We start from the raw sequence: 22,536 nt of genomic DNA on the forward strand, positions 1-22,536 counted from the left end.
CCTCTTATTAATATCCTGTAAATTAAACAAGCCCACTCTTTTCTCATTGTCTCTGAGCCCCCTCTAATTCTGCTACATCTTTTCAATTCAGATTTTCCCTCTGGTTTAAAAAAAAAAAAGCATTTCCATTTGTCAAGCTTGACAAAGCCCTGGCTGGGATGATTTAGTTGGGGATTGGTCCTGCTTTGAGCAGGGGGTTGGACTAGATGACCTCCTGAGGTCCCTTCAAACCCTGATATTCTATGATTTTATGATTCTATGATTGCTTTATTTTCACATTTATAATGGATACAAAATATAGATTAAAAAAGTTGTATGGACTATGTTTTTCCCCTAATAAATCATGTTTACAGTGTCCGTATAGCCTTTTAAGACACCTGAAAAAAACCGGACTATTAGAATCAAGCTACTCAATGTTCTCTAAAATGGTGTACTCTCCCTACAGGTATTAGAAAGTATCTATATATAGTAGTTACACTCAGTCAATGATTGAAAATATTGGACCTTAATTCTGGAAGTCTTCTAGGACTGTGTGCATGGCTAGAGGATGCAGCATCCCCTGACGCAGAAAGGTGCATATTTTCATGTTTACAGTAGATATTAAAGCATATACTTTAGAGAGATTAGCAATTCTTTTTTTAATTCACTTTCCAATTATCTCCTGCCTCCACTGAAGTGGGTAGTTATCTAACCCTGACCATGCAGTTCATCACCAAGTAATTTAGAGAACAATTGGTAACATATTTATATCAGTATGAGCTTATTTGGAAAGATAGTGTCCATTATGATGCATCCCACATCCTACACACAGACATCTGTGAGCAATTGTGTGATTGAAAATAGAGCTGAGGTTACATCCCAAATACCCAAATTGACATGAAGCCTGGTAGCCAGGAAAACACTATAAGAACATCTTTCATTTACTTCCCTAGAGCTAGGTTCATGCTGTAAAATTGAATCCAGAACTTGGCTTTCCATTCTCAAAAGTTGGGATGGAGGGAGTGTGGTACACAAGAAAGCTAGATCCAGCATTTTCATTCAAACTATTGTAGATTGGGATCTGAATCCAAACATTTGTGTGGATTTGGTTGCAGGATCTATCCCTGAGGGTCACAATTTATACTAAGTTTATATTTATAACTAGCATTTAGAGGGCTACTAAAGGGTTTATTAAATGGTTAATCAATTGTTAGAGTTTAACAGGTCAATAGGTTGTTTATATAATAATGATTTATAACCATCTCTATATACCTTTTACTGATGTGGTTATAATTATCTTCAACATACAGTCCTCATGTCTGTAACATATTTATAACATCTTTTGATAATTTATTAACCTTCTATAAAACACCTACAAATGGAACATTAATATAAAGTACAACTGACTGACTTCAGTGTATGCTTCATTGGCTCATTACTGATTGGATGCTATCAGATGCTAGGTAAGCTACTAAATGGTTTCCTTTTTAAAAATGTATCTGTGTATCTCATCATAAATATGTCTTGATAAGAATGTCTTGTGTCATTAACTGATTGATAGCTAATTTTGAACTTTGAGACAACATCTGATCCAGATTTGATGTAGCTATTTGGCAGATTGCTACTGCTTTAAATTTGAAATTGAAAGCATAAACTTTAATGCAACGGAAAATATCCTAGGTCACAATGATGTCAAAATCTCCATATATTCACCATGACCTTTTGATCTACAAATAAACTGGAGTGAATGTATAAATACCCAATATAAAACTGCAGTTTAGTTCCGACTCTAACCTTTACATAAAACTACCAAATGCTACCTTCACATTTCAGGGAGAAAAAATCCTCAAATGTAATGAAACATCTGTTTATTTTCCTTAATACACGTCAGGAGGCTTACAAGCTATATTTAATGCGTCTCTTTCCTCTCTATGTCAGACAGCTAACCATTTGGAGTAATTGCACCCTAATTCTAATACCTTAGTCCACATTTGTGATCTTCATACCCTCCAAATAAAAAATACACTAATAACTGAATTATGTTCTATAGTACATATATAACAAATAGTTGTAAAAATTTTATATGTAGTCACATTCTTGTGCATATTGTTGTGATTTTATTATTCAAAAACAAAGCACATACATAAATGGTAACGCCTCAAGAAGTTATGTGCCTAGTTGACACACATTTGTTTAATGATGGCTGAGTGAAATTTAGAACTGAATAACACCCCCCCCCAATATTTTGATTTGCCTAAAACATTAGGTATAAACATCACAACTCCATATTGAGTTATTTATTTTACATTTTAGGGCGGGACCTGAATTGGCATCATGTTATTTGTGTTGAGATTAAGTCGATTGGAAGACAGCATTTGTACGTTTTGCTCTGAATGTTACAAACATGATAGGTTCAGTGGTATAATCATTAAATAGTTTCACTTTGCACTGAGTGTATTACACTTTTGAGCTTCATCAATGAAGTATCAATAGGAAATATATTGGATACTGCTTTTACCAGTTATGTTTCACATTTTGCACTAAGCATTTGCCTATCAAAAGCTAAACTCAGTTATAGTCAGGGGTGTTACTCATCAAAAGATAAACACCAAAGCCCCAATAGCTATGAGAAAAACATTTCTCCCCTTGGACAAGTTATTGCAAAATTGTATTTCAGGGATTTTTCATCTTTCATTGAAGCATCTGATATTGACTGTGGTTAGAAAGAGAATATTGGACTAGATGCTAGATGGACCACTGGTTTGATCCGGTATGGCAGTTCCTATGTTTGGTTCCTTATGGAGGGCATAGATTCATAGAGTCATAGATACTAAGGTCAGAAGGGACCATTCTGATCATCTAGTCTGACCTCCTGCACAACGCAGGCCACAGAATCTCACCCACCCACTCCTGTGAAAAACCTCACCTATGTCTGAGCTATTGAAATCCTCAAATCGTGGTTTAAAGACTTCAAGGAGCAGAGAATCCTCCAGCAAGTGACCCATGCCCCATGCTACAGAGGAAGGCAAAAAACCTCCAGGGCCTCTTCCAATCTGCCCTGGAGGAAAATTCCTTCCCAACCCCAAATATGGCGATCAGCTAAACCCTGAGCATATGGGCAAGATTCACCAGCCAGATACTACAGATAATTCTTTCCTGGGTAACTGGAATCTGCAGGGCAATCTGCAGTTCTGCATAACTGGCAACATCTGGAATCATGTACCTGATTACCCTATATTTTTCTTTGTGAGGAGGAAAACGTTGTTCTTTTAGTTATTTTTAAACCAATATGTTTGACATCTGCTTGGCATCAGTGAAGTCATAATGAGACATATTTATCCTTGAAGTGGAAGCACAGAACCACAGCCACTGAGGGGCAGAGGATCCAGAATACACAAAGAAGATTGGATTCAGTTTCCATCTGTAATCATATAATTCCTTCCAGACAGTATATGCAGCACTTTCTTTAATATCCAGTAACTGGGTATAGTTAGCATTAGCTTTTGTTTTGTTTTGTTTTTGTTTTGGTAACATCTCTGACTTCTTTGGTAACATTAGTTTCAATCAGACTGATTAAGAGTAGCAATTTCACCTTTAAATAAAAGATATTGTGGTTAAAAATCAAGGAATGCGAGTCAGGAGATTTTGGTTCTCTTCCCGACTTTATCACAGACATTCTCTGACATCCAGGGGATGTGATATAAACACTCTCTGCCTCCATCTCTCTATCTGGATAACAAAGATAATATGTACTTGTATCAAGGGTGTTGTGGGAGCCTTATTTAGTTTTGTATAAAGAACATTGAGATCTTTGGATGGAAAGTGATGCATAATATGTACAAAGTATAATCTCAGCTAATGGTTTTATCAAAATTTGGCAAAACTGGTGACATTTCTTCTATGAAGTTTCTCTTTCTGGTTTTCACTAGTCATTTTGTGTAGTTTTTAGGTCCTCAGAATTGAACTTCCCTGAAACTGTAAATGCCCAAAACATAATACAGATAGGTTTGCATTTAACACTTACAAATTTGAAGCTGTTACTTTACACATTCAAAATTTTGTACTAAAGTACTAGGACAACTACCATCTTGGGCTTACAGAGAGGAGACAGGGAGGGAAAAAGCCCCCACGGATACTCTTACCCTCATATCAAAAATGCTTCCAGAGGCACAACTGGTCAAAGGAGGAGGAAATGTACCATGGTGTACATTTCAGACAAGGTGCAGCACATATCTAGGCCCCAGACCTTACTGAACACTAACAAATGCATAGTTGGAAACCATCCTTGCTTACCTGTGCGTTAGCATTATCAGAATAGATATTAGATGTTAAGTTGATAAGAATGTGTGTAGTGTTTAGACTTTATATAATGCTTGTAGGATGCTTCATTACTGATCTCACTTATAACCTCTATAGCCCATGCTATAAAGTTATATTGAGTGTTTGTATTGTAGACCTCTGTAATTGTGTAACTCACCGAACAGGAAAAGAAGCTTTAATTAAGGGAAAGTGCTCATCCTGAATACAATCAGGTGGCCTACTGAAGGCAAATGAGGCACTGTGTAGCATCAAAGGACAGAGGCTGTGTTGACTGCATTCCTAACTCCCTCCAGGAAGGAGAGACCTACTCATGAACTCAACCCACCAGTTTTGGACTCTGACAAGGGGAAACTGCGGCTATGTCTACCCCACATCACTGACAGCATCACAGCTGCACCAATGCAGCTGCGCAGCTGTAGCACTTCTGGTGAAGACGCTCTAAGCCGATCCGTGAAGAGCTTTCCCAGGGCTTAATAACTCCTGCCTCCATGAGAGGTGGTAGCTCTCTGCTGAGATAGTGCTGTCTACGCCGGCGCTTAGGTTGGTAATAACTTATGTCGTTCAGGGGGGTGGATTATTCACACCCCTGAGTGACAAAGTATACCATAGTAATTTGTAGTTTACTCACAGCCTGAATCTCTTTTATGCTGTCTGGATTCTGAGGGACAAGGATTCTTAAATATAAGTATTGAGATCCCCATGCTTGGTGTGGGGTAGCCTTGAAAGACACTGGTCAAAAGTGATTTGGCAGATTACTACAGCTTGAACACTTTTTGAATCACAGACTGAAACTCATGTATGTACACATGCTTGCTTGCATTAACCTGTAAATAAGTGGGAACAGGTAGGAGCCTGTATCCTGTTGCAGTAGAATTTCTGATTCTAGAGGACCAAGGAGTTGGGGACTTGAACAACCAGGAACTTTAGTTGTACTGTATAAGAGGATGATCTGCCTGTAATACAGCCATGGGCTGATATTCTGTGTCAGATAATGCAGGTAGCTGGGTAGTCTATGTCTTTACTTCATCTCCAGTGGAGTTCTCTTCAGAAGCACAGGTCCTGACACTTTAGATTTCTCTTCCTTCCCTCCCCCTTCCATTCATGTTCCCAAGAAGGAAGTCAGTCCAAGAGGGGTATACTTTTAAAATGGAATTCATGGCAACTGAAATGAGGGAAGTGAATTTGAAGCTGGGGGCATAATGGCTGTTTTTGGTAAGACAGAACATAAACTTGACCTATAACCCAACATGACACCAAGCATTCATCAGCTTTATAGTCTTTATCGTGATCAGAGGAGAATAAAATGAGAAACGTGTAAACCTCAGCATTAATATAAACACTTATCACCACACACACACTAGTTCTCCAAGCCATCTTCAATAGTGCCAATAAATCTACATACAGATCTGATGATGGAGTAACCTCAAAAGATTAAAATGTTTAGTTGAACCTGTTGAGGACCCTTCTAGGCCAAATGGCCTTTAAATCCCATACAGTTAACCTCTACCTCCTACCTGGTGTTCACTTTCTGCAAAAAAGAATTTGAGGACTGTACGTCTCCTTCTTTCAACACACACACACACACACACACACACACACACACACACACACAGTCTTGGGATAGGGAGAACATTCCCACCATCAGAGGGTTTGGTGGGTTACCAAGCAGAGCCACTATCTCCAGTTTGAAGAACTGCATTAGGTGGTCTTGACCACTATCCATTTTTTCCCATCTGACAAATTTCACCCAAAATGTAGCCTCTCCAAATGTGAAAATGAGTCAAAATGGCTTCTGCTATCCTGGCTGACAACATTGGGGATAACAGCGAGTAACAGAGCCAGCCTTAGGGTCCAGTAATCAGGGCAGTTGTTCTGGACACCGGGTTCTGAGGGTGCCAAATTAACATCCAGGGTGTGTGTCTGCATCCAAATTGGGTGGGCAGTGTTTTGTTCTGCTCAGCTGTTTGGCGAGCACTGGAAATCAAGACTGCCCTGGGCAACAAAACATGTAGCGTAGGCCCGGATGACTAATGTTATGAATTTGCTTAATATCTTGCTTTTAGTATGAATAAGCTGGTAGGAAACATCCTCATAGTGGTCTTTCCAGGACAAAATAAATAAATAAATCACCTCTTACCAATAAAAAAGCAGGGCTAACAAATTTCCAACACAGTCGCCAGTAGAGGCCCGGTTTGAAGCCCATCATTTGTTGGATGTCTTCACTGAATCTGTCCACACCTGCAAGTTAAACACAAACAGAAGACACACAAACTTCAAGTTGGCAAAAATGATTAGACGGTGGCAAAGTACCAAACAAATTTGTTATTTGTAGTCTCAGAAAAATATAGCTGAGTTACTTCCGAATCAGAAATTGTATAAGGATGAAGGACCAAGCAGGGAGAACTGGAGGTCCTGGTGATGTCAAGGAATTATGACGTGATTGGAATAACAGAGACTTGGTGGGATAACTCACATGACTGGAGTACAGTCATGGATGGTTATAAACTGTTCAGGAAGGACAGGCAGGGCAGAAAAGGTGGGGGAGTAGCACTGTATGTAAGGGAGCAGTATGACTGCTCAGAGCTCCGGTACGAAACTGTGGAAAAACCTGAGTGTCTCTGGATTAAGTTTAGAAGTGTGTGCAACAAGAGTGATGTCATGGTGGGAGTCTGCTATAGACCACCGGACCAGGGGGATGAGGTGGATGAGGCTTTCTTCCGGCAACTCACGGAAGCTACTAGATCGCATGCCCTGATTCTCATGGGTGACTTTAATTTTCCTGATATCTGCTGGGAGAGCAATACAGCGGTGCATAGACAATCCAGGAAGTTTTTGGAAAGCGTAGGGGACAATTTCCTGGTGCAAGTGCTAGGGGAGCCAACTAGGGGGAGCGCTTTTCTTGACCTGCTGCTCACAAACCGGGTAGAATTAGTGGGGGAAGCAAAAGTGGATGGGAATCTGGGAGGCAGTGACCATGAGTTGGTTGAGTTCAGGATCCTGACGCAGGGAAGAAAGGTAAGCAGCAGGATACGGACCCTGGACTTCAGGAAAGCAGACTTTGACTCCCTCAGGGAACAGATGGCCAGGATCCCCTGGGGGACTAACATGAAAGGGAAGGGAGTCCAGGAGAGCTGGCTGTATTTCAAGGAATCCCTGTTGAGGTTACAGGGACAAACCATCCCGATGAGTCGAAAGAATAGTAAATATGGCAGGCGACCAGCTTGGCTTAATGGTGAAATCCTAGCGGATCTTAAACATAAAAAAGAAGCTTACAAGAAGTGGAAGGTTGGACATATGACCAGGGAAGAGTATAAAAATATTGCTCGGGCATGTAGGAAAGATATCAGGAGGGCCAAATCGCACCTGGAGCTGCAGCTAGCAAGAGATGTCAAGAGTAACAAGAAGGGTTTCTTCAGGTATGTTGGCAACAAGAAGAAAGCCAAGGAAAGTGTGGGCCCCTTACTGAATGAGGGAGGCAAGCTAGTGACAGAGGATGTGGAAAAAGCTAATGTACTCAATGCTTTTTTTGCCTCTGTTTTCACTAACAAGGTCAGCTCCCAGACTGCTGTGCTGGGCATCACAAAATGGGGAAGAGATGGCCAGCCCTCTGTAGAGATAGAGGTGGTTAGGGACTATTTAGAAAAGCTGGACGTGCACAAGTCCATGGGGCCGGACGAATTGCATCCGAGAGTGCTGAGGGAATTGGCGGCTGTGATTGCAGAGCCCTTGGCCATTATCTTTGAAAACTCGTGGCGAACGGGGGAAGTCCCGGATGACTGGAAAAAGGCTAATGTAGTGCCCATCTTTAAAAAAGGGAAGAAGGAGGATCCTGGGAACTACAGGCCGGTCAGCCTCACCTCAGTCCCTGGAAAAATCATGGAGCAGGTCCTCAAAGAATCAATCCTGAAGCACTTAGAGGAGAGGAAAGTGATCAGGAACAGTCAGCATGGATTCACCAAGGGAAGGTCATGCCTGACTAATCTAATCGCCTTTTATGATGAGATTACTGGTTCTGTGGATGAAGGGAAAGCAGTGGATGTATTGTTTCTTGACTTTAGCAAAGCTTTTGACACGGTCTCCCACAGCATTCTTGTCAGCAAGTTAAGGAAGTATGGGCTGGATGAATGCACTATAAGGTGGGTAGAAAGCTGGCTAGATTGTCGGGCTCAACGGGTAGTGATCAATGGCTCCATGTCTAGTTGGCAGCCGGTGTCAAGTGGAGTGCCCCAGGGGTTGGTCCTGGGGCCCGTTTTGTTCAATATCTTCATAAATGATCTGGAGGATGGTGTGGATTGCACTCTCAGCAAATTTGCGGATGATACTAAACTGGGAGGAGTGGTAGATACGCTGGAGGGGAGGGATAGGATACAGAAGGACCTAGACAAATTGGAAGATTGGGCCAAAAGAAATCTAATGAGGTTCAATAAGGATAAGTGCAGGGTCCTGCACTTAGGATGGAAGAATCCAATGCACCGCTACAGACTAGGGACCGAATGGCTCAGCAGCAGTTCTGCGGAAAAGGACCTAGGGGTGACAGTGGACGAGAAGCTGGATATGAGTCAGCAGTGTGCCCTTGTTGCCAAGAAGGCCAATGGCATTTTGGGATGTATAAGTAGGGGCATAGCGAGCAGATCGAGGGACGTGATCGTTCCCCTCTATTCGACACTGGTGAGGCCTCATCTGGAGTACTGTGTCCAGTTTTGGGCCCCACACTACAAGAAGGATGTGGATAAATTGGAAAGAGTACAGCGAAGGGCAACAAAAATGATTAGGGGTCTAGAGCACATGACTTATGAGGAGAGGCTGAGGGAGCTGGGATTGTTTAGTCTGCAGAAGAGAAGAATGAGGGGGGATTTGATAGCTGCTTTCAACTACCTGAAAGGGGGTTTCAAAGAGGATGGCTCTAGACTGTTCTCAATGGTAGCAGATGACAGAACGAGGAGTAATGGTCTCAAGTTGCAATGGGGGAGGTTTAGATTGGATATTAGGAAAAACTTTTTCACTAAGAGGGTGGTGAAACACTGGAATGCGTTACCTAGGGAGGTGGTAGAATCTCCTTCCTTAGAGGTTTTTAAGGTCAGGCTTGACAAAGCCCTGGCTAGGATGATTTAACTGGGACTTGGTCCTGCTTTGAGCAGGGGGTTGGACTAGATGACCTTCTGGGGTCCCTTCCAACCCTGATATTCTATGATTCTATGACCCCATTTTAACTAACAGGAATTTTGCAATAGAGTTCAAAGGGACCAGGGTTTTTTCCTAATTGCCCATTCACATGATACCCTAATTGTAAATCACATGACTACTGAGAAAGACATGTTGAACTTCATTTTTAGTTAAGCCACAACGCATTTCAAACATTAAAATGGCAAAATTAATACAGATGCTTTTTTTATTATGCCTGTGGGCTATTGTACTTGTACTCAAATTACACAACTCACTCATAGTCATGTAAAAAAACCCACAAACAAAGAAGGCACTGATTGAAAAGTAAATCCACATATTTGTAAGTCTTCAGAGGAGCTACCAGTTTTTCAGCGCAGTGTGAAGAAATACACGTTCTCTTGCATGCCATTTCATCTTTCAGTAACCTTCTCTAGAATCTGCCTAGGTGCTTATCTTTCAGTTTAGAATAAGAATATGAGCCACCATACTGGGTCACACCATGGTCCATCTTGCCCAATATCCTGACTCCACACTAGAGCTTCAGGGGGATTGTACAGACCAGGGCAATTATGGAGTGATCCACTCCTGTCTTCCACTTCCAGCTTCTGATAGAGGTTTAGGGTAGAGACCTGCAGTTCCACAGGACGCACTGCCATAATAGCAGGTGCAAGTGGGAGCAGGGTTAAGGAATAGCCCCATGCAGGGCTCTAGTTTACGGTTTCCCCGAGCCTGGCGGTGTTTCCTTCATCAACTCGGCTAATAGCCATTGCTGGACCTAACACCTATGAATTTATCCAGTTCTTTTTTTAAACCAGTTATACTTTTGGCCATCACAACATTCCATGGCAATGAGTTCCACAGCTTAGTTGTGCATTATATGAAAAAGTACTTCCTCTTGTTTGTATGAAACCTGCTGCCTATTAATTTTATCAGGTGACCCCTGGTTGTTGTATTGTGAGAAAGGGTAAATAACACTTCTCTATTCATACTACTCATTATTTTATAGACCTCTATCATATCCCTCCTTGGTCATCTCTTTTCTAAGCTGCCCAGCCCTAAACTCATAGATAGATTCATAGATATTAAGGTCAGAAGGGACCATTATGATCATCTAGTCTGACCTCCTGCACAATGCAGGCCACAGAATCTCACCCATCCACTCCTGCAATAAACCTCTCACCTATGTCTGAGCTATTGAAGTCCTCAAATCATGGTTTAAAGACTTCAAGGTGCAGAGAATCCTCCAGCAAGTGACCCATGCCCCATGCTACAGAGGAAGGAGAGAAACCGAAGCCTTTCCATACCCTTGATAATCTTTGTTGCCCTTCTCTGAACCTTTTCCAGTTCCACTGTACATTTTTTGAGATGGGGCAACCAGAACTGTCCAAAATATTCAAGGTGGGGACACATCATAGAGTTATATAGTGGCATTATGATATTTTCTGACTTATTTTCTATCTATTTCCTACTAGCTCCTAATATACCATTAGCCTTTTTGACTGCTGCTGCACATTGAGCTGATGTTTTCCTATAATTATCCATGGTGATCCCAAGATCTCTTTCCTGGGTGATAACAGCTAATTTAGAGCCCATCATTGCATATGTATAGTTGGGATTATTTTTTCCACTGTGCATTATTTTGCACATATCAATGTTGAATTTCATCTTCCCTTTTGTTGACCAGTCACCCAGTTTTGTGAGATCCTTGTGTAATTCTTCGCTGTCTGATTTGAACTTAAATTGCTTGAATAAGTTTGTAGCATCTGCAAACTTCACTGTTCACCCCCTTTTCCAGATTATTAATGAGTATAACGACATAACAACAAGGCTACAATGCCCTGGTTTAGATTTCCCAAAGCATTGCAGGAAACTACTCAATAATACCAAATATTTTTTCTAAAACTATTATCTTGGTACACGTTTTCAGTATCTCCTAATTTAGTACTGCGGGCAGAGAAGATACCTTAGAAAATAAATGACGTGTTCACGTGTATAAAAAAAGTAAAAAGCAGCAATTATAGGAAAAGGTTGGAAGTTTTGATTGTTTAAATCATTGGGCAGCTGGGGACAAAGGGTTTGCTTGATGAGACTGCGACATCAGACTCTAAATAATTATAATCAAACTTGCTATGTTAAATGAATGACATAGAACATGTGTTTATAAACATGGCAGACTCACCTTGATCACTTGATCAGCATTTATAAATTTGTATTAGCAGTTGCAAATACATGACCCTATTACTTTCATTGTGAGCCAAACCTTATCTAACCAAACACTACTTATCTAACCAAACACTGTAGCTGAAAGTTAGCTACATCCAATGGTTGTTACTGTGCTCTGTGAAAAGAGGGATGCATGAAAATGAGAAGCAGAACAGACTTGTATGCAACTGACATTGGCTAGAGAGGAGAGTAGCAGACAGTCTCTCTCAAATTATCATTAAAAAAGTATCATTAAAGCACTTAGGTGTTCCTCTAAACCATCAGATAGCTAAGGTTCTCAATACCTTATTCTTTGTGTGTGTGTAGTACGTCTGAGAGGTGTCATGTTTACAGCACTAAAAGCTAGAACCCTCTGTGTGACAGTATACACAGTGGCTGTACAAGTTTCTTCCTACTGTCCTATCAGTGAACTGGAGGAAGCTCCTGGGTCTGTCTATTTAAGGTCTTTCTAAGACACCCATCAAAAAGTGTTATTTGGGCTTCAAGATCAGAATATAGTTCAGCTTCCATTGCGACTCAGTCTTTGGAATCTCTGTTGAAATAGCATCATGGTTGCCAATTAGTGCCAGCGTGAAACTGGTGAGAGAGAAGAATCAGGCCCTTAAAGGAGAATCAGGCCCATATCTCACCAGGAACATAAAGCCAAGGATGAAATGTGATTATTTTCATGTATTTCCTTTTAGATGATGCACCTAAATTCTCATTTGATATATAGACATAAGCAGCAGTGGAAGCCATAAAAATAAAAACTTCTGGAGCCACCCAACCTACCTGGGCAAGCACCCATCCTTTACCTCACTGACACCATCCTCAACTTATCCCTTTCTCAGAAGCCTGAGAAAATAAACATTTTTGTAGCATTTTCTTTAAGTGGAGTGTGTCAGGCTCCATGGGACCAAGGATGGACATTTGTTCCAGAGATGAGAACCTCTTGTAGGAAACATCCTATCTCCAGCCACTGCTCATTTAACTCGAGGTCTGTTAGCGTGAGTGCCTCCGCACACATTATATTCTGTGGCAATGCATGAGGAAAAGGATGTGTTTTTTTTCAAGTAAGCAGGCCTTAAACCCCATAGAGCTCCATAGGGCTTCTAAACCATATTTCACCCCTGAACAAGTTGGGAGCCAGTGGGTAGGCATGAGGTCCTTCCTGTGAAAGTCTCCAGTAGGCTACCACAGTCTGCAGTAGCTGAAGGTTCTGAGAGTCTGCAGGTGTAGTCCCATGTCAAATGTATTGCAACTAGTCTCAAATTGATAAAGACATGTCTAATTGTAGAAAGCTCAGTATGTGGAAGAAAAAATTATAAAAATCATACTAACTCTTATTCATTGGATCTTTCTTGAACTTCATTCCTGACTGGAAATACTTACATTCCACCCATAGTATTTTATTAGAACAGAAATGTATGTATTAACTGGCAGTTTTAATTTGTTATGCAAAATAATTGTAAAATGTCAACCTCCCATATGGTTAAAATGCTAATTTCTCTCTCTCCCCACCCCACAATCTCCAGCTTTGTATCTGTTGTTGAAATCCTTGAATTGAATTTCTCCTGCTAGCATTTCCCAGTAGGACATATCACTTTGCAAAAGTTTAATCTCTGCCAAGACTATTTTCCCACATTGGTTTATAATTACATGACCACTACTGCTGTGATAACTTGGAAAATAATTTCCTGGTCAGAACCACCATAAAATAAACACATAAATAAAAAAAGATTCCTTGCTTGTAAGCCTAGAGACAACACAAATAAAGTAATTAGAGAAATCTCCAAGAGAAAAAATGGCTCTCGGCTTCAGTGCTCAATACTTCTCTTTGACTGGTGTCACACGCTCATGTAGATGTACTGAACTTCCAAGTATTAATATACCGGAGAAGGATGTTGCAGCTTGCAGGTTTGTTTTTCATCCCAAAACTAATGAGCAAAGAGCCATAAGTTTGAAGGCTTTTTCTCATAGGAACTTGTTTACAAGAGTTGAAAGGTGTCACCACAGTACTTATGCCTATTCTTAGGGAACAATTCAAATGGAGCTAGTTGACTTGCATAACTTTGCTTCAGTAACCACATTTAATTAATTCTTTCCCCCCAGCATAGCATTTTGTAACTAAAGTCTTTTTTGCTCATGGGATATATGACTTGCAACTCTGCAAATAAAGGCACTTTGTTCCCCACATCCCCCACTGCAGTTTCAATATAGCAGTACAGCTCTGCTCCATCACTGTCCATATGAAGAACATACTAAATCCTTGATATTCCTAACCTACAATTCTTAATCTATAGAAGGATTTTTTTCCTATGATCTGTTTCTGTGTAGCTACAGGATTCAGCCCACCTGCTTGCACTGTTTCTCATATTTTATTAAACTTGTTTAACTCTGATATGCTGGCTTTAAAATTTTGTAGGAGCTGATTCTCATTTACGTCAGTGTCTCTTTACATTGTCAGAACAGCAATTGAGAATCAGGCTCATAGTCCATCAGACAATACTGCTGTTTAGTGCTTCAGAAATGTGCAATTTAAAGACCTCAATTCAGCAACATACTTGAGCACCTGCTTAACTTTAAGCTCAGGAGTAATCCATTCCTTTTCAGCAAAACACTCTAGCCACTTTACTGTAGTTACAATGCATACTTCTTTATTCTTTTATTTCTATTCACACTCTGACAATCTCAAACTAACTCTGCAAACCTGTGCTGACTATCATCTCTGGAAAGTTTGCTTTTATTTTTAACATTTTAAATGGTCATATATAAAATCTTCTCCCCCATTTTAATCATGTGACTTTAACATTTGACTTTCCTAATTCTGCCCAGTTCAGTTAGATAAAGTATTCTTCCCAACTTCCTATCCTAAATTCTTTGAATCTTGATTTGTACTGTTGATCAGTGGCTGCATGCCACCAAACAGCTGTCTGTTACTATGGGTGATCTATACACCCTCAACAACCTTTTGCAACCCTGAAAACAAAGCGTGGAGGTTCTATAAATTTAAATAAGTAACCTTTATTAAGTGCTTCTGAAATCTTTTAAAGTAAAAAGAGTCATATACTTTAAATGTAAGAGGTGATGATACATGCTGCAATTAGTTGCCTTGTCTTTTAAGATCAAACCCTGCTCTCTCATCATTTAAGTCCTCTAAAAGTAGCTTTCAAACTACATGCTTTGTTTTAATGCTGTATTTTTGTTTTCAAACAGCTCTGAAAAGGGGCCTCCATAGCAGACGTGTATATCTATCTATATTTATCTATATATATTGCTCGCTTTCTTCACATTTCTTGAAAGCCACTTTCCCAGTTTCATTTGTGCTTCTATAATGTGGCACATGGGGGAAAAAAAAACCCTACATATTGGTGGCTGTTGCAATCATGAGAAGGATTTGGTATCATAAACCCAACATTGATTGAATCACCAGTTGAGAGAATCTATATCACTTTTAATACATGACTGCCAGCGTGAACTTCATCTCTGTTTCTCATTGGGAAAGCAGTTATGATGCGCTTAAGTTTTATGACCAAATACCCTAAATAAATACATTAGTGCTAAAGAAAATTTCACTGCAATCTCTGAAATACATAAACAGCAAAGCTGTTTTATCAATGTGTCCACACTAATGTTTTGTTTCAGAGTAGCAGCTGTGTTAGTCTGTATCCGCAAAAAGAAAAGGAGGACTTGTGGCACCTTAGAGACCTACACATTTATTTATATAAGCTATATATATATATATCCTAAAGTTATATATATAAAACTTTAGGATTCCAGATACTGAGAACTGATCATCATGTTACTTTTTGGACACCCACTTCTTTCAGATAAGAGAAAACATCTTCTATTTCATTTTGCTTTGTTGAATATGTTATGTTCCATAATCTTTTAACCTTATATTTTATATAAATTAAAGTTATTTTTGAATTGCAAAGAGGATATACATCAATCACATTTTAAATGGCATATTTGATCAAATGATGGCAGGCAAACTTAATCTTTAAAACTTGATCTTGATTTAATCCGTGTTTACCCTCTTTGTGCATTTTCCCACAAATGTGTATTCATAGCTTTTGTTTGGAAAAATATTAGGTGAAGTTTTATTTGTGTAGATATGGACAGCATTGGGAGGACATTTGTATTTGCATGTGAAAAATCTGGGTCATGTTGGAAGCACTTGAATGATCCTGTAGCAGGTACAGGCCTTTGGGAGCAAGGTTTTAGGAAGCAGGAAGAGAACAGAAGAATGAGAGATGCAGCGATTTTTCAATCAGACAGTTGAGCTACCACTTGACATAAACAGCAGTGAGGGAAGGAGGATGGAGGGGGATGCTATAGTAGCACCTGTTTAAAATTGCTCTATGGAATCAACTCTGCACAGCACTGGGTACTGCAGCCATGTGGTCACCCAATAGCACAACATGGAAGAACTGCTGTCATTAGGAGGTACCCTCATGATGTGTGCAAGGAGTAGTAGGGCGCATGCATGGCCAATGCCATTCAGAGAGGCTTGGAGGCCACTGCAATTGACACTTCTGTTAAAGCTGGGAGAAGAGTGGGGAACATTTTCCCCAATGTATTCATGAATTCCAAATTTCTATTCATTCCAACCACATTTGCACCATTTGTGTTTGCTTTTTCATGACTATTTCTGTGACTGTTTTTGTTCGCATGAATGTTTGTAGAGGTATTACATTCATGCTTGTACGGGTATCTATGCATGGGTGCCAGAAGTGGGGAAGGAGAGTCACTGTCCCCCACCACTTTTTAAACAAGGGGGGCATGCCCTCCCCCCCACTTTTGAGAATCTGAACTCAGCAAGGGCCCAGCTGAGGTCCCCACCCTCCTAGTCTCTGACGGGAGCTGGGTGGTATAATGGCAGATTCCATTCACTTCTGGCATGATGGAGGGGTGGCTGGGCCAAATTTGAGTGAGTGACAGTGTGACCTGGCACACGGGATTACAATGCCACTCAAGTTTGGCCCGTTTTGATTGCTTCTCCTCCCTCTTTTGCAATCTGTTCAGCAGCACCCCTGTATCGACGTGTGAACGGATGTGTGCATGAACAAAAGTATAATGTTGAAAGTCAGTTCCTGGCTAATATTTGTCTCCCCATCATCCAAATGGATCCACCCATTTAACTCAAACTTCCAAACAAACCCACCTGTGGGTTGAGCCCAAGTATGGAAAGTTTCAGCCCAAATGGATTTTTTTTTTAGAAGATTCTGAGCAACTGAAAATGTGAGGCAGGAATGGAAACAGACTTCATTTTTCACAAATATTAAGCTTATTCCTTCATAGAAACATGACAGGGATTATGACTTGTAAAGCCTATGTGGAACTTTTCCTGGCAGTGGTGCTAATTAACAGATTTTAATTTGGGGTGGGAGGGGTTTTTCTGAGAATGTGTATCAAGCAAAGCATACCTTATGTAAACACAAGGAAAACTGAATGCCAAGTAAAGTATTCGCAAAAAGAAAAGGAGTACTTGTGGCACCTTAGAGACTAACAAATTTATTAGAGCATAAGCTTTCGTGAGCTACAGCTCACTTGGTGCCACAAGTACTCCTTTTCTTTTTGCGAATACAGACTAACACGCCTGCTACTCTGAAACAAGTAAAGTATTGTTACTTGCGAAAACAAACCAATTCCCCCTCCCCCGTAAAAAAAATCTTTGGAACAAAAGCTTCACAGTTAATGGACATAGGTATTATGTGAACTAAATATTTCCACATTTTTTGGTCTGTGCCAAAATGTCAAGTTTGCCTTTGGGCTAAGCTAATGTTCCTGCTGGGTCGCTAAGGGAACTGGGGTCTATCAGAAAACAAAAGGTGGTCAAGACCATGCCAGATTAAATCAGTCAACGATTTAAATAGCACCTGGGGCTGCAATACATTGTTCTTTATAGAGCAACAGCTTTTATTGTGTCAGTAAAAACATTTATCAGCTGCTTGAGACAAATTAATAGCTATTTTCCCAATTATAGGGGGTGGAGGGCAGGGAAAGAGATGAAATGCATCCGATGAAGTGAGTTGTAGCTCACGAAAGCTTATGCTCAAATAAATTTCTTAGTCTCCAAGGTGCCACAAGTACTCCTTTTCTTTGAGCAAAGAGAGAAATTCTACCAAGTAAGTGAATTCTGACTGAGCTCAGATCATAGAATCATAGAGTATCTGGGTTGGAAGGGATCGCAGGAGATGATTTACTTTGTGGACTTCATCCAAGCCTTGCTATTGTGAAGCACAATAAATCCCATTTTAATAATGGAAGATAACTCTTCATCACTAAAGAAACAATGCTATTTTTATGCCTCAGCTGCCAAACTAGATAGGAGCATCCCTCTCTTTGACACATTTACCTCTCTTAAAAAGCAGTTTCCTCTAAAATCTAGTGCCTTTAATTGTTTTATAAGAAAGCAGCATTAAAACCTGTGAGATTTACACTACCTCTGATGGACAGAATTACCATTGCAAAGATTGTGTGTTTGACATTCTTTGCTTTCCTTAGATGCAGCTATTGTGGACGTCACCCCTTCAGATCACTTGCTTGCCAAAAATTTCCATTTGGGAGTTTAACTAGAAAAGTAAAGTGATGTGTGCAGATGGGATAAGATGATGGCCGAGGGAGGCAAATGGGAGTAGAGCAAGGGTACCCGAGAACTTTATAAAGCACACAATGACAGCTATAAAGCACTGTCTCTAAAAAGAAAATAAGATGACTGTCAGGAAAAGAAGAATAATTTCACCAGTAATCAGGACAGCTAGTTCAGTATATACTTGTATGAGTCACAAAGTCTCTAGGGAAAAATATATGCTTGAATGCTGGCCGACTGTGTCCTTGAACTTTGATTATGGTGAGGAGAGAAGAGGTGGCTGGATAGAGAAGAAAGAGTGAGAGGTTGATTAATGTTATTGACTTTTTAATGGCAACTATCTTAAGGTACGATAGATGGTTTGAATTGATGCTGTCAAAACAGGACTATTTGCCATGAGTAAGAACTATTTACCCAAGTACAAGTTTATATTACGGGACCCTTAGGACATTCAATATATTCCTAAAGTGTGTGGTGGAGCAAAGAGATAGGCTTACTATTAATATTGCATTGCTCAGATGATTATCGTTTGAGTGGTCTACTGAATTGCCAAAATATTTAGAATGCCTTTGACAGAACTGAAAAAAAAAGTCTTCCTAGATGGTGTCCTCAATAACTGGGACACAACCTGAAAGCAGAATAGAAATTAAAAATAAGCAAAGTAACCCCAAAGTCATCAAAGGAGGAGCCTGGATGGTGCATTGTATTTTGAAAGAGGAAAAGTGGAATTGTTGCATGTACCTTGTATCTGAACTCAATACAGAGCTGCATTTGTTTACAGAATAGTAATTTGGAGGCATGTTTTCAACATTTATGATGTCTGAAAAGTCAGCCAGAAACATGACAGATGAGGTTACAAAAAACATGGCAAATTGTAGTTGTATTCAGAGTTGGGGCATTAGTTATTTGCAGGAGAATTTTGAAAAACCCACACCACCACCACCACACAAGATGATTTGGGAATAGGTGATTGGGAATAAAAACAGGCCATTACACTGTATTATGATTTACACTGCCTGATGTATATTTGTGAGAATGTACATTAGCAGATCATTTAAGGACAAAAATATGCCAGAGGTTTATAATATAATATAGTTTCCCGCACTCATTTCAAGTTACATTATGGAATCCTCAGGGAGAATCCAGAATTTCTTTAAACATTTGGCTATTCAGAGAAGGAAGTTATTATAATTTCATCAGTTTTGACAGGGAGAAGTTCAAGAAATGCTATAGTCCCTCCCAATGGAAATGGAGGAAATGGAGTATCATTTCCATTATATATGTAGGGTACAATATGGCTAATACAGACCAAATTTTGCCCAAGGTGTTCAGCATGATTCAGTGACCAATGGAGCTTTAAAGTTCCCTCCATTTTTCAGCTGGTGTTCTTCCTTGCATTGGACAAACATTGAGTTTCAGTTTTTGGGTTTTTTTTAAAGAAACAACTTCTTATAGAACAGGTGGAATTTTAAGGCTCCAGATCTTTAACAGCCCCCAACATTTAGTCCTTTGGGTTAAAAAGACATGAGAAGCTTCAGGGACAATGGCTAGCGAGAGTTAAAAAACCCATTGAGCATCACATGCTGAACAGAAGAAATATAGGCCTGATTCTTCCAGCTTCACTCACATTTATTATCTTACTATCAAGTAGTCCCATTGCTATCTAATTGGCAGAACTGAGCCCTGTGTACATAGGATCCTATTAGTCCAAGTAACATACAGTTTAAGTTTTCACTTCCATTCTTCAGGAATAAAAAAAGTCTACTCTGTCATTGCTGAATTGTACATGATCATTATGTTGCATATATAAACACAATCATGTTAATATACGGTAATAAGTAACATTTATTGTTGATACACACTGGAGCTATCTAGCTGCCTCACAAACAAGGGGCAATCAAAATTCTTAATTTTAGCAATAGAAAAGCATGCCAACAATATAAAAAGAAGTTCAGACCCTTTTTAAGACAGATAATTCCTTGTGTCTTCTCAAATCAGAACAAAACACAGTCTAAAGGTCTAAGGCAAAAATAATGGCACTCTGCACCTGAAACCAAAAAGTGGCAAGCACCACCTGAGAAGTTTAAGCTGGAAGAAGCTTTTATCCTTCTGAAACCCAGTCCACTATAGGAAGGAATACATTTTCCAAAGCAAAATATATAAGAAAAAAAATCAGTTTACGTAATGTAAATTCTCTACATAAGCATGATTTGATACAACTGACCACAGTATACAGCAAAGCAGTGAACAAGATGGAAGGGTTGTACATTTAGAAATAATAGATGCTACAATTCAATTAGCATTCAGGGTTATCTTAGATTTCAAGTGGCTTTCCAACAGTTTCATCACTGACACACCTGTTTCTTGGCAGACATATATGACACAGGACAGTTTCTATAAGATTACACCAGTTTTAAAATTCCTGTCATTTAAGTACTGGATCTATCCAGATTTAGTGTCCCATTATATTAGTAAACTAAATACAGTTACTGTTCTTCTCGCTAAGGTCACCTAAATGCATTTATATTAGTTTGGAGGAGAATAAGCAGTGGCTAGCTGCCAATGTTTGGTTATTTTTACACTGGGAAAGAAAAAATAAATTTCACTATTTCTTCTTCCTTATATAACTATCCTGTATTTTTAATGCCCCATTCTGTGTTTATAGCACTTGAGGGAACAGAAAATACAAATGGCCAAATTCTGCTTTCAGATATTGTTTGTGCAATTGCCAAGGAAATAAATGGAAGCTTTGTGCATGCATCTGAGAGCAGAATTGGACCCATACTTTGTATAACCATTATTCTCCTTTAGGGTTCACTGGCATACCATTGCAGTGGGGTTGGTGCAAAGCCACTCTGGCATGAAGGGAGTTCCAGGTGGCCGTCAGAATATCTCCTGAAGCCTGGCCTGCAAGGGAGTGTGCTGTGCACCCCCGGGATAATATGAACAGAGTTGTCCCTAAACTCTCACTGTGCCTTGCCCTTATGGAAGTCTCCTTATACCCCTCCAAACCCCCCCGTATAAATCCCTTTTGGGGAACATGCAATCAGGTGTTAGTTGCCCCGCTGTCATTGACTTTTAATAGGAGTTGGGCACCTAACTTCCTTTTGCACCTTTGAAAATCTCCCCAGAATTACCAAAGTGTGTTAATTGGGAAAGATTGCTGTTTGGATTTACGGAACAGTCTCACACAGACCTTAGTGTCTATGGAGAGCTCCCAAGCCTGGCTCATCATATCCTTGTTAATATATATAATTATGGTGACACCATCCTTTGGGCTGATGCTTACAGAGGGAGATTTTTAAAGGTGCAAAGGACAGTTAGGTGCCTAGCTGCCATTAGAAACTAAACTGCTACACAATACCTCATGTTAATATATATGTCCTATTTCTAGTGTTCACCAGTTCATTGATGGATATGCTCATACACTAGGCATCATACATTGACGCATATAACAAAACAAAATTCAATGCTACAGGAGTATTTCATCATCCACTATATTACTAAATCAGACAAGAACTGCCCAGGAAGAAATGAATACAAGTCTATAGGGTCAAGCCACCATGTGTCCATTGTGTAGGTCATGGAGAGACCACAAAGATTCCCTGGTCCCTGTGGGTAGCAGAGAGGTTCTGTGGGAGATAGGGACAGTGTCCATGGCTCCGCAACTAAGCTAATCCACTAGCCTGAAATTTTGCATGGTTTAGAGGCATGATTGCAATCCAAAGGGTGTATTAACAGCTGCAACACCTTGGGAAGAATGGGGGGATTCTCCCCCTCCATGATCATCTGCCCAAGGCAGTTTATTTTGGCTTTGTGCAAGGCTCCAAAATTTGGCCCATAGAACATATATATTCGTGTCACTATTTGTAAATCAGTTGAAGATCACTGCATTGAAACTACTGTTCTTCTGATTTCTGCTATACAACATACTTCCATTATTACTTACAGCTGTGGGCCACTGTATCATGGGGACAGCCAACATTTTACAAAACTTTTTGTCGTCACAAAAAAAAAAGAAAAGCACTTACCATAAAACCAGGAAACTCCAATTGCCTCCATTAAAACAGCAAACAGGATTGAAGTCCCAGCTGCAAATGTGTCCAGTAGTGTGAGGATGTAAATTCCTCCCTGTGGCATAAAAAATCCAACAAGTATCATAGATTCATAGATTCCAAAGCCGGAAGGGACCACTGTGCTCATGTAGTCTGAGCTCCTACATAACATGGGCCAGAGAATGTCCCCAGAATTATTCCTAGAGCAGATCTTTTATAAAA

The 22,536-nt window shown here is 39.9% G+C and overlaps 1 protein-coding gene across 3 annotated transcripts in view; it reads right to left on the bottom strand.

Annotated features, from left to right (window-relative positions):
- The window catches only part of SLC6A2 (solute carrier family 6 member 2), a 118,239-nt gene that overhangs the window by 22,604 nt on the left and 73,099 nt on the right, over positions 1-22,536 (bottom strand). The window contains exons 10-12 of one of the 3 annotated variants that reach the window (XM_043494910.1): positions 22,291-22,390; positions 6,437-6,537; positions 3,164-5,461 (exon numbers count right to left, since the gene is read on the bottom strand). In XM_043494910.1, coding sequence (XP_043350845.1) covers positions 5,453-5,461; positions 6,437-6,537; positions 22,291-22,390 — 210 coding nt within the window. In that variant the 3' untranslated portion in view covers positions 3,164-5,452. Of the gene's footprint in view, positions 1-3,163; positions 5,535-6,436; positions 6,538-22,290; positions 22,391-22,536 lie in introns of those variants that run through there. The other 2 variants (XM_043494909.1, XM_038368662.2) reach the window with 2 other exon arrangements.

The sequence above is a fragment of the Dermochelys coriacea genome, chromosome 12, assembly GCF_009764565.3.
Source record: "Dermochelys coriacea isolate rDerCor1 chromosome 12, rDerCor1.pri.v4, whole genome shotgun sequence".
NCBI classification, from domain to species: Eukaryota; Metazoa; Chordata; order Testudines; family Dermochelyidae; genus Dermochelys; species Dermochelys coriacea.